Genomic DNA, 11,793 nt, shown 5'->3' on the forward strand with positions numbered 1-11,793 from the left:
TCCAGAACAGAGTGGACACATAACAGGGTGGACACTAACAGGGTGGACATTTTGAGTTAAAGTTAGCCTTTAGCCTGCCTGTGTTAGCATAATGCCTAGAATGACCACCATGAATACTTGATGAGGAATCTAATTTGCACTAAATACTTTTTTTGAAATTATTCAATTTGATTGATCTCCTCAATATTTAGGCATAACAGGGTGGACACGTTATGGTCAACCACATTAAACTCACTGGATAAAAACATAAAAATCTGATGGTAAAAGAGGTAGAAAACCACACAGCTTACAACATTTGAAATCCCCTCCACTGATGTGATGTCACCTCATGAAAGTGATGTGATTGAGAAATATGGTTTTCTTTTAAAAGGGACATTAACAGGGTGGACAGTGATCGCAGGGTGGACAGTGATCGCAGGGACAAGCATACAACCTTAATTTTTTGTAAAAAAAAGATAAAAACTATATTTGATTTCAATAGATATTGATCAGGAAAATGAAATAATAATAACATATTTGGAAATGTATATGTTTTTAATAGTTCTTTTTTGGATTGAAGTTGAATGAACAACACTGGGGACATCCCAAATCCCATGCAAAATCCCATTTACATCTTTAACCAAAGCTTTTAAAATGTAGAAAACAACAACTTAGAAGCCCATATCATTGTATTAATAATAAATAACAATTGACTATACATGAAAAACCTAATGGAATTAGTATTTGTCCAAATTTAGACAAAATACAACATGATTTGTACTGGGGACGGAAAAGGCACCGCATAAAAAAAATTACCCTGTAACGTTATCCGTCATGTTATCCATGGTAACAGTGCGCTTCGCATGACGTCCTGACGTCATTGTTATTGTCCTTCTGCACATGCGGGTCTGTTCAGGGCCATGGAATGTTCACACGGGAGTCAATGTAGGTCAAATATAGGTCACATTTTAAAAGTAATGTGAACCGCAAAACTAAAAAATCTGATCTGTGTAAAAAATCGGAATTGAGCATCAAGACCTGCCGTGTGAACGAAGCCTTAGTGTCCGTTTGCATGGCTGGTAAATTCAGAGGATCACTATGTTGTCATGGTATCATTACTGTATCGATCATGCTTCTTTAAGGCTCGAGGTTTACACTTCTATATTACAGTGGATGTAAAATCAGTCAAAACCACTGGATTACCTATTACTATTGAAATTGAGGTATTTGTACTTTCTGACTAGCGTGGTGTTTTGTCTTTCAGACGGAGGAAAGCCACCCTGTCAATTGGAAACCTGAGATCCTCAAGAGGAAGAGATTCTAGATTTTTCCGCTAGATTGTTGTTTTTATTCATGTTTCTGATACATTTTGTCCCAGAGTTCAACATCAGACTCTCTGGTCATTTCTGTTGTAGACTTCAACATCAGACTCTCTGGTCATTTCTGTTTAGATTTTTCGGTGCCCTTCCTGTTAGTAAAAGATGAAATGTACCACTTGTTGAAGTTTATTTACAAAACACCCTACTTGCAAAAACAAGTGATTCATTGAGCATCATTTTATTGAACAAATCGGCATTTTTATTTTCAACTGTGTATGTACGAATCATATTTGACTGTACTGCCTATTCTAAGTACCATTTGCAGTCTTCAGTGTAAGACGTTTGTCCAACGAAGGCACCATTTTGGACGGCTAAGAACTTTCCGGAATGTTTGTTCTTCATAACGACAGCTCTCTCATGGCTGTGGTCGCTCTGGTCCACTAGTAGTAGCCACTCCTCCGCCCCGTACGCGCTGGCTTTGGTGTACACATAGTCCCCCTGGGGGTCAAACCCTGTCACGCAGAAGAGCAGAGAACATCTTCACAACAAAGTTATGTTTGGTAAAATAAAATAAAAAAGTTCATTTTTGTATTGCTACGATACGATTGTCGACTGTACATACAATAGATAATTAGTCTTTTTGTTGAAGGTGTCAATTATGGTATGATTAAACAAACATCCATTTCTAAAATACCAAACGTGTCTTTATTTATTTGAAGCGTCATTGTTTTAGGAGGAGGTTTCACCACCAACTAGGATCGTTGAAGACTTACCCAGGTAACCGTGGGTGATGACATTGCGGTACTGTTTGTAGCCATTTCCTTTGATCTCCTCCCAGCAACCGTTGGCCCCGGGGTTGCCATGGAGCTCCACTGTGTTCCTGGTCTCACTGGTTGGATGGAACTTCTGCTCACCTGTGAGATCCAGAGCCATGCATACAAACCGGGAGACGCGTTTCAATAGGCTAATGCCACAGGTAAACAATTATCCCACGTTTGGTTGTCTGGAACACGCACAGAAGCTTAGTATCAAATGAACACAACAAACGGAAGGGAAACTCAACGGAGTCTTGAAATGAACCGAAACCGGTTTCTCACCTCGCCCCCTCCCATGTTGATGTGTTGGTAAGCCAAAAATGTACTCTGTGTTGTTGATACTCAGTATCCATGGTAATTGCGCCATGTCATGTCTTACCTGACTCCCGGAGGTAGAGGCGTGAGAGAGCGTGTCGGAACCCTCGTCCAGGCTTCCTCTTCAGGCCAGGCCTCCTGGCTAGTGTGGGTAACGGCGGTGGGGTTGGGGGTCTCTCCTGCTGGTCTGAGTGGTCCTGGTCTTGGTTCTGGTCCTGGCCACTGGGGGCAGGCTCCTCCAGGGTTAAGAGGTGGCCAGCATTGAACAGGATCTCCTCCTCCAGAGAGCGGACACGCCTCTCAAAGTCATCCTCGCTCTTCTCTGCGTTTCTGGACAGAAACAGGAGGTTCAGTCAGGTGGTGTGGCGTGTTTCTAGTCTCAGTCAGGGGGTTTAGTTTCCTGGAGGAGAGTCGTTGTATAAATGCAGCAGTACATGAAGCCCTAGGACTGACCAGACTGTGCTGTGCTGCTCAGATGTTTACCTTTCACATCCTCTATTCCAGCAGCTATTAGATGGATTTTGGTGGCGCCAGCCTTGATTTAAACATGTACAATTGAACGAGCCTGGCGGACATCCTGAAGATGTCACACCCTCCCTCCTGAGGCGGGGATCGAACCACGGACCTTCCGATTGCTAGCCGGCCTCTCTGACCTCTAGGCTACCGCCCCCCCCGCCCCTCACCTGAAGTCGAGCCACAGCAGCCCAGCGGTGATCAGGCCCAGCCACTCACTGGCCTCCCAGTTCTTGGTCAGCATGACGGGCACCATGGCGACCTGCCTGGCGTCTGCGTAGCTCAGCTCCTTCTTACAGCTACGGGAGGCCTGGTACGCTGGAGTCAGGAACGGGCAGATGACTGCTGCCTCCTCCACACCCGCCGCCATCCTGACCGCGCACACGGACGGACACACAGACAGACACACACAGATACAGACAGACAGACACACACACAGACATGCATACACACACACAGACAGACACACGGACATGGACACACACACAGACAGACACACACACGGACATACATACACTCACACGGACATGGACACAGACACAGACAGACACGCATGCATGAATGTGTCATTTTTATACATCTGTGGCAATTGTACGTCTGCAAAGTACAAACCGTGAATAATTACTGCGAAAATGTGACACATTTACCATATGTGACAACAGGTTCATGCGCTGCTAACGTCTGTTAACGTCCGTACTCACGAGTCATTGATGTTCCCTGTCACTCCTCCCTCTATGTCCATCCACACCGGCAAGCCATCCTCCTTCAGACGGTCATAGACCCTCTTCACCAGGGCCTGGTCGTCCCACTGGTAAGACAGCATCACATGAGGCGCCATTTTACTGTCCTCCAGACTAAACAGGCCAGTTGTCAGAAGCGATAGTAGAATAGATGTGTTCTATTACTCCTGGTAGCGATACTAGAATAGATGTGTGTTCTATTACTCCTGGCAGTGGCTTTAAGTAGGCAGTTGTTGGAGAACTGGACTTTGAGACAATGCAGAGACGCTGTGTGTCTGTGTGGGGCTTGTTTACGCTGGTACTCAGCTCCGATTTCCTCTGTTGCCAGGTTACAGGTGCACTCGGGCCAATGGGAGGAGGAGACAATCACCTGCTCACAAATGAAAGGCCCACCTGTGTGCAATCAGATTTCATCATGTTTCATCGCGTACAGTTTAGTTGAGTTTCCAATGTTTACACTAGCGCCCACCTAGAATGAAACCATGTATTGGCCATTCAGTGTAAACCAAATAAAAATGGTATTTGTCACATCACCCTACATCGCATACAGCCCTAGGTTATATAGTGAAATGCATTAAGACCTCGCTCAGCAACAACAGTCAGTGTAAATGTGAATGGAATGCTTGTGTACAGGGATGGTTTTAGTCTGCTCTATTAGGGTGTGCTGGTAGGAATAATAGGGGGCAACTTGGGTGGTAGGTAGCCCAGGGGTTAAAGCAGACTAACAGCCTGAAAGTATATGTCCAGTATATCAGTCATATATCAATTTCTTTCTTCATTTTTTGTCCGTCTGTCTGTCCATCCATCCATCCATGACATTGTCTCCCTGTTTCCCTTGGAAAAAATTCTAACACATTCATGTCTACGGTATTTGTTACTGATTTATCATGGCCCAGGTAACATGGTGTGACGATAGGGGGTGAGGACTCGTGACAGTGTGGAGAAGGAACTGTCACATGATGCTGAAGACACACCAGTTACCAGGGCTGTTATATACGATAAGTTATGCAACACAGGAAAAGCATATACTCCTGCAGGTGTTTACACACAGTGGACAGGGGTGTATTCCATCAACATTACTAAAGGACAATGCAGGCTTATTTTGATAAATCCCGCAAGACTATAATAAAAAAAATATTTTCATCTGGACATTTCTTGACCAACATTGGTTTTGAAACGAATGACATTTGAATGACGAATGACATTTTTCAGACTCATATCGTCTGCCGCAGTGCCGGTTAGCACAGGCAGAGTGCGCTACAAGGTGGAAACTAGAATTGTACTACAAGCTGCCTGGGTACAAGACTGGCTGTCATTAGGTCTACATTCTTCTTGGAAAATCTGTTTTCCATTTCTGAGACAGATATTTTTAGAGACTGACAGTGGGATCCCATTTAGCAGACGCTTTTAATCCAAAGCAATGTACAATCCCAGAGAACTAAGTGCCTTACTCAAGGGCACACTAGTGGTGGTGTTTCACGTGGGATTTGAACTCACAACCTTCGTCCTAGTCCAACTCACTATCCACTGCACCAGGGGAGGTACACAGTTGTCTTCTTTTCCACTATCTACATGTTTAATAGTCTCAATGTATTAATTCATTAATGAACAATAAAAAATGTCGCCGTTGCCATTTTTTTATGGGGGGAAGAATGGAAAACACCACACCCTTGCTGCATACCTACACACACACACACACACACACTCATCACTGTTACACACAGCACACATGCACAGACTAACGCAGATACGCATGCACATGCACAGATTTGTAATCTCTGATGTGCGTATGTGTGTGTGTGTTGTCTATGTGCAGGTATGAGGTCACATTCCAGAAAGGGGTGGAGTGTAGTGGAGCCTTCATCAAGCTGCTGTCTGACTCAGATCAGCTAGTGACTAGTGAGGCCATCAATGTTGTTGTTGTTGTTGTTGTTGTTGTTGTTGTTGTTGTTGTTGTGTGCCAGTTCAGTGAGGCCTGGGTGGTACATTGTTGTGTCGCTATGTTCAGTATTATTGTGTTGTTGTCATCTATTGTTGCGTGGTTGATGTTATATTTATTGTTGTGTGGTTGATGTTATATTTATTGTTGTGTGGTTGATGTTATATTTATTGTTGTGTGTATTGTCTTTGTGTGTCCAGAGCCAGTTCAGTGATGCCACTCCATACTCCCTCATGGTCAGACCCGACAAATGTGGTAGCAGCCATAAAGTCCATCTCATCGCCCGGGTAACAGACCCCCAGACCGGGCAGTCTCATCATATACACGCCCCCCCAACCGGACACGGACCTCAGCCCGTACTTCACAGACCGGAAACCTCATCTCTACACCCTATGTTAGTCTCAGCCTAAACCTCATATTTGTACTGTGTGTTAGTCTTAAGAGTCAGAAATTGACTTGGTGTGGTTTGTGCATAGGACATAAAGACACAAACAACAATATAATAAAAAAACAACAATGTAATAAACAACACTATGTGGCATGTCCGCTCCTCAACTAAAGCACTTGATTATTTGCAAGAAGCATTACAGGCCAGGCTACATGCTGGAATTAATGGGAAAAAATATATATTCAATCAATTTCCATATTTGTTTATACGTTGCTCCTCTGAAGTATTTCTGTTTTTTTTTTTTTTTTACTGCTCTCCTTTTCATTCCATCAGTCTTAAATTAGAGAAGTGTCTACTCACAAGTACAGTAACCACTGATTGGTTGATCTCCTACATTACTCTCCCCTATCATTAATGACATACCCACAATTGTCAGATATGGAACCATTACCCTGTCTAAAGTACCATTGCTTTTATGCCTACAAGAGGGCACTTTTAGAGTAGGGAGGCAAGATATCTATAATAAATATTCATCTAAATAAAGAGGTTTGAGGTGCACTTCTTGATTTAAACACACTGGACTTTGTAGCCTGTGGCTTTAAACCTTGGTGGAAAATAATAGACATACTGTACCTCTGCCTCAGACATCAGCCCAACAAACTGTTGCATTCTCAAACACTTTTGGTCTTCAATGATCCTTTCACCTCTTTTTTTATTAAGACTTGGCAACAGCTCTCTGAAGAGAGTGTACAATCCCTCAACAATAGCAATCTCGAACAAATACATATTATTTTAAGACACATTTGGAATTCCATATTGCACAGTATGTTTTTGTTTGTATCACCCAGTATTGAACCATATCAAAATTGTCTGTACTATCTAAAGTACAGGAGTCCTTAGTTAGTAGGCAGCTTAAGGCCAACAACGTCTTAAATGAAATGGTTTTAGGTCTGGCCAAGGCATTGTTTAAGCAACATTTAAGATTTTAAATGACATCCACTGTGCCCTTGACAAGAAGTTGTATGTGTCTTTACTGATTTGTCGAAAGCATTTGACACCATGGACCTCCGTGGACCATTGTATTGGTGCAAAGGTTGAAATGTTGTGGAATTGCTGTTCATGCTCTTGATTGGTTTATAAATTACTTAGAGATGCTACCGGGCAGAGGGGATTTCCTCGCTCCTCAAACATTGCGCCCCTACGATTTTCTCTGTCTCGCTCAAGTGGGTCTTTATGGTTTTTTGTTTCTTCATTGAATGTCATGGTGAAATACTTTTCTCCATTCTCATGACGTTTTAGTACGAATGAGTCAGGTTTGAGATCCCGGTTCCCCTCTTTACCCCTGCGTCCAAAGTGCAACTGAATATCATACCAGACCTTGTTCAGTAAACCTTTTGGATAGTCTGGATTTAATGTTGCAGAATATTTTAAGGTGCGCTGGTCTTCAGGTGATATCGATAGTTATGGAGATAGACTCCAGTTCTATGAGTGGAGCGGAGCCCCATAGGGGAGCTCTGCTCCTATTGGTTTACCCGCTACCTAAAGTAGCCAATGACTGAATTTTTCAATGTCTGCGCCCGCCCTGGGGTGCTATATAAAGGGGCGTCCCAGCCGCCGCTGTACACCGAGGAGGTGGCACAGCCCAAGGCGGGGTCATTTCGAAGGGATGGGCTGCCGTCTGTAAAGAGTGTTTGTTATGTGTAACAATGCTCTTTATTGACGCAGGTTTATTATGCCTGATAATCAAAGAACCGGCCGCACGCTCACGAGCTGGGCCAGGTCCTGATAGACATGGAGGGGTTTTTGATGTACATAACGACCCCTCTATACGGCTACAGACAGGGGTGTTTAACCTCTATTGTGTCGTGATAGGGGTAAAAAACGTTAGGCAGAGAGCTGGTCACACGCTAGTAAGCTGGTCCAGTCTCCGCCTTTGTTTCTAACCGGTAGCGACTGGACCACGCCCTGACAAGGCAGGTGGGTCGCCGCTCTGGTAGATAACAGTCCCTCTATACGGCGACATACAGGGGTGTTTAACCCGCTTCGTGTCGTGATAGGGGTAAGCCTGTTAGGCAGAGAACTGGTCACACGCCGGTAAGCTGGGCCCGTCTCTCCTGTTACGCAGAAAAACTGGTCACACGCCGGTAAGCTGGGCCAGTCTCCGTCTTGTTTCTAATCGGTAGCGATCCGACCACACTCTGACAAGGCAGGTGGGTCTCCGCTCTGGTAGATTGCATGGAAAAAGCCACCTTTACTGAAAAAGTAATGTGGGGATTTATTTTTTGAGGTAGGAACAACTCGTGGGGGTCATCACCGACCCTCCCGCCAGTGAAAGCGGTGGCGGGGTCATTACCGAACCCCCGCCAGTCACGCATTCCTCTTGCGTTTACCCCCACGCCATGCTGTGGGGGGGTTACGCTGCCGTGGGGGGCCGAAGCGGGCACCCTCGGTGGTCGGCGGCGGAGGCTGGGAAGCCTGAGTAGGGTATGGCGCCGTCGGTAGAGGCGGAGCCCACCCTGCATTACGCCGCGCCCTCCGTTTCGCAGTCGCCGTCACTGACGGTCTACCTGCGGAAGAAGAAGAAGAGGTGGAAGGTCGCTGAAGAGGGAGGTGTCTGGCCAGGTGCTTTTTAGCCTCCTCCATCGCGGCCAGGCGCTTTGTCATGGTATCCATGGCGGGACCGAATAGCCCTTGTCGCTCTATTGGAGCATTCAGCAGGGCCATCCGGTCCGCCCCGGTCATGGTGGTAAGAGACAGCCACATTTGCCGCTGCTGTACCACCGCATTTGCCATCAGGCGACCTCCACAGGTCGCGACGCCCTGGGCCAGGTGCATCGTCGCTGCACTGAGCTTGCTCAGGAGCTCCGTCTCCGCCGCAGACAGACCGTCGGGTCGGTCTGCGGTGAGCTTCGCAATGGCAGCGGTAAACATGGCGATGTTATTTGCCGCCGCTGCCGCCTGGGCACCGAGAGCGTAGCTCTTGTCCACCAGGGCGGCGTTAAATTTGTCACGCTGGTTAGGCAGCGTGGGTTTCTTGGGCACCGACCAAGCGCTGGACCCCGGCACCAAGTAGGCCGCCAGCGCTGGTTCGAGCGGTGGGGAGCCATTGGTCATCCCCTCCGCGAGTCCCTCCACTCTAGTAAAGGGCAGGAACGCCTTTACCGGCGCCCTGCTTGTGAGTGGTTCCCTCCACGTGTCCTCCACAAACTTATCCAAGCCTGGGAGGACAGCGTTAGGAGGTTGGTCCTGTCGTTTCGCCCTCCCCCCGTAAAACAATTCCTTCTCCCAGAAGGACTCCGTCGTTGGGGGAGGGGAGGCAGGACGGGGGATCCCCAACACATCCGCCGCAGCTTCCAGGAGGCCCTGGAAGTCGTGGAGGAGTGATGGGGGGGCGATGGCGGGGAGCTCGTGAGCCTCTACCTGCCGCTCGCCCTCATCAGAGCTCTCTGACCCTGACACCGACGCCGACCACACAGCTGGCTGAGGGCGGCTTGATATCAGGGCTGGCTGAGCGGGCGGGACCATCCCTACTCGGGGAGTCGCCCGCCCAGAACGCCGCTCTGGGGCCTGTCCGGACGTATCATCGGCAGAGTTATCCGAGTCGGATAGCATCTCCGAGATAGCGCCCGTCAGGGGAACGCTCTCCTTGAACCAGGCCATCCTCCTACTCCTGTCCTCGACGGAAAGGAGAGAGCAGGGGAGGCAGCTGGGGGAGGCGACCAACGCCGCCTCGGCATATTCGGGGCCGAGGCAGACGTGGCAGTAGTCGTGTCCGTCCTCCGCTGCTAGGGAGCGGCAGCGGCAGGAGTCCCGGAAAAACTTCTTTATCGGCGGCGGACGATCCATCTCGAAGGGAAAGGCTGGCGGGTCCTCCAGTCTAGTAGTCGTCCTTCTCAGTCTTCAGATTCAACCCGTGCTGAACTTTTTGGGAGAATGAGGGAGCGAAGGACGCCCCTTTATATAGCACCCCAGGGCGGGCGCAGACATTGAAAAATTCAGTCATTGGCTACTTTAGGTAGCGGGTAAACCAATAGGAGCAGAGCTCCCCTATGGGGCGGAGCTCCACGATATAGAACGGGGGGCGGTGTGTTGTTTTGTCTTTCCCTGCCCTTCTGAGCTCTTTCACAACACCTTTGAAGACATTATTGGCTGATGTGAATTCTGGGTCCTGCATCAGATTCCAAGACCGGCTAACCGGTGGCTCGTTGATGTAACGGTTTAGACCAGCACGAAGCCCAAGGTAGCTGCTGATGCTGTAGTGCTCCCCTTTAGTTGTCCGGATGGACCCAAAAAACTGCCTCAGGACTGTATTTAGCTCTGCCTTCTCAATGGACTGAATGTTGATGTCTATATGTTTAAGGCTTAGCCAAGTCTGGAGGCAGTTCAAGGCCCATGTTGTTTGCCTTACGGTGTTAATTTCATTTCTACTCTTCTCCAATTTTGTCCAGGTCGGCCGGTGTCATATCAGCACACCTGGGGGTTTGCACTGAAGTACCTTCGTCCTCTCCTTCTGATTCATAATTTAAGTCAAATGTTATATTTGGAAATATATCCATCTTCTCTTTCTGTTGTAGGCTAGGCTATATGACCGTTAATGTAGTCTAATTAACGGTAATTTAACACCTGTGCGGCGGAGTGATACATATAGTTAAAAGTCCCAGTGCTGTATATCGTAACTCATGGAATGCCTCTTGTCCAATCAAATTACTTGGTCGGAACTAACTGTTGTATAATATTATATAACGAACGGATATTTATAATATTGTATACAATGTTTTTTTTGTATATAATGTTATTGTATAATGTTTTTTCTGAGTGGGGCAGTCCCACTCATAGTTTTCATGTTATTGGACAGACAGGAAAGTAAGGAGAAGAAGGGCCGACATATGTGTGCACGACCACGGTGCTAGACCACTGGACCATGTTAGGCCACCAGTATATTGATAATTGATAATAGGATATTGATAATGTATTTCGCTCCCGCAGAAAGTAAATCAAAATTGTGTGAAATGACGTGCGTTGTGCATTGAATGACACTATTTACAGCGCTGTCAATTTTCAAATAATGCAATAGCATATATATATGAATTTACAGAAACACATCATCATGAATGGAAACACGCAAGAGCGTGTATTACACACTTACAATGCTTACAAGCTTACAGCAGTCGCCGGGCTGATGTTACGGCCGGCGTGAAGTTCACGACAAATAAACACGACAGGTTTGTGCATCTCTATGAAGCTCATAATTATAATAACACAATATTGCAATATTTATTACTATTATTTTTGTATAATAATAATCAACCATCATTCGTTAGTAATGAAAACTCCAGCAGTCCCGATCAATCTCCTCTCCACACATTACATAACCAATATTTCTTTTGACATCACAACAATGTCAACACAATCACAACAGAATCTTATTTAATCCAATCAGGTTTTATATTTTGATTATGACATCATGTCTTTCAACATTGTCACACTTTTCATTACACACATTAGCGGCATCAAAAATGATAGGCTGGGTGTGCGAGGGAGCGTGCTTATTCTGGCAGATTGTGAAATATTAAAACCAATAACATTCTGAATGATTTATCATTCTGTACTCTTTCATGTATTTTCTTTCAGCTCTTTTCACTAATATAGGTGAAACTAACTATAACAGGTTGCGGCACATGAACGCTCCGTGCAGGTACGCTCTCCTGTGAGATCATTCAATTTTCAAGTTTATTTGTCATTATACCAAATACAATTATAAATCATGATACAGGTGATGGTACTC

General features: G+C 46.1%; 1 protein-coding gene across 2 annotated transcripts in view; it reads left to right on the forward strand.

The window, feature by feature from the left end:
- plrg1 (pleiotropic regulator 1) overlaps positions 1–1,979 on the forward strand; it is a 31,344-nt gene extending 29,365 nt beyond the window's left edge. For both annotated transcript variants that reach the window (XM_080533591.1, XM_080533592.1), the window contains exon 15: positions 1,244–1,979. In XM_080533591.1, coding sequence (XP_080389717.1) covers positions 1,244–1,303 — 60 coding nt within the window. In that variant the 3' untranslated portion in view covers positions 1,304–1,979. The remainder of the gene's footprint in view (positions 1–1,243) is intronic.
- Positions 1,980–11,793: the final 9,814 nt, after the last annotated feature.

The sequence above is a fragment of the Nansenia antarctica genome, assembly GCF_963989245.1.
Source record: "Nansenia antarctica genome assembly, chromosome: 6".
Lineage (NCBI taxonomy): Eukaryota > Metazoa > Chordata > Actinopteri > Argentiniformes > Microstomatidae > Nansenia > Nansenia antarctica.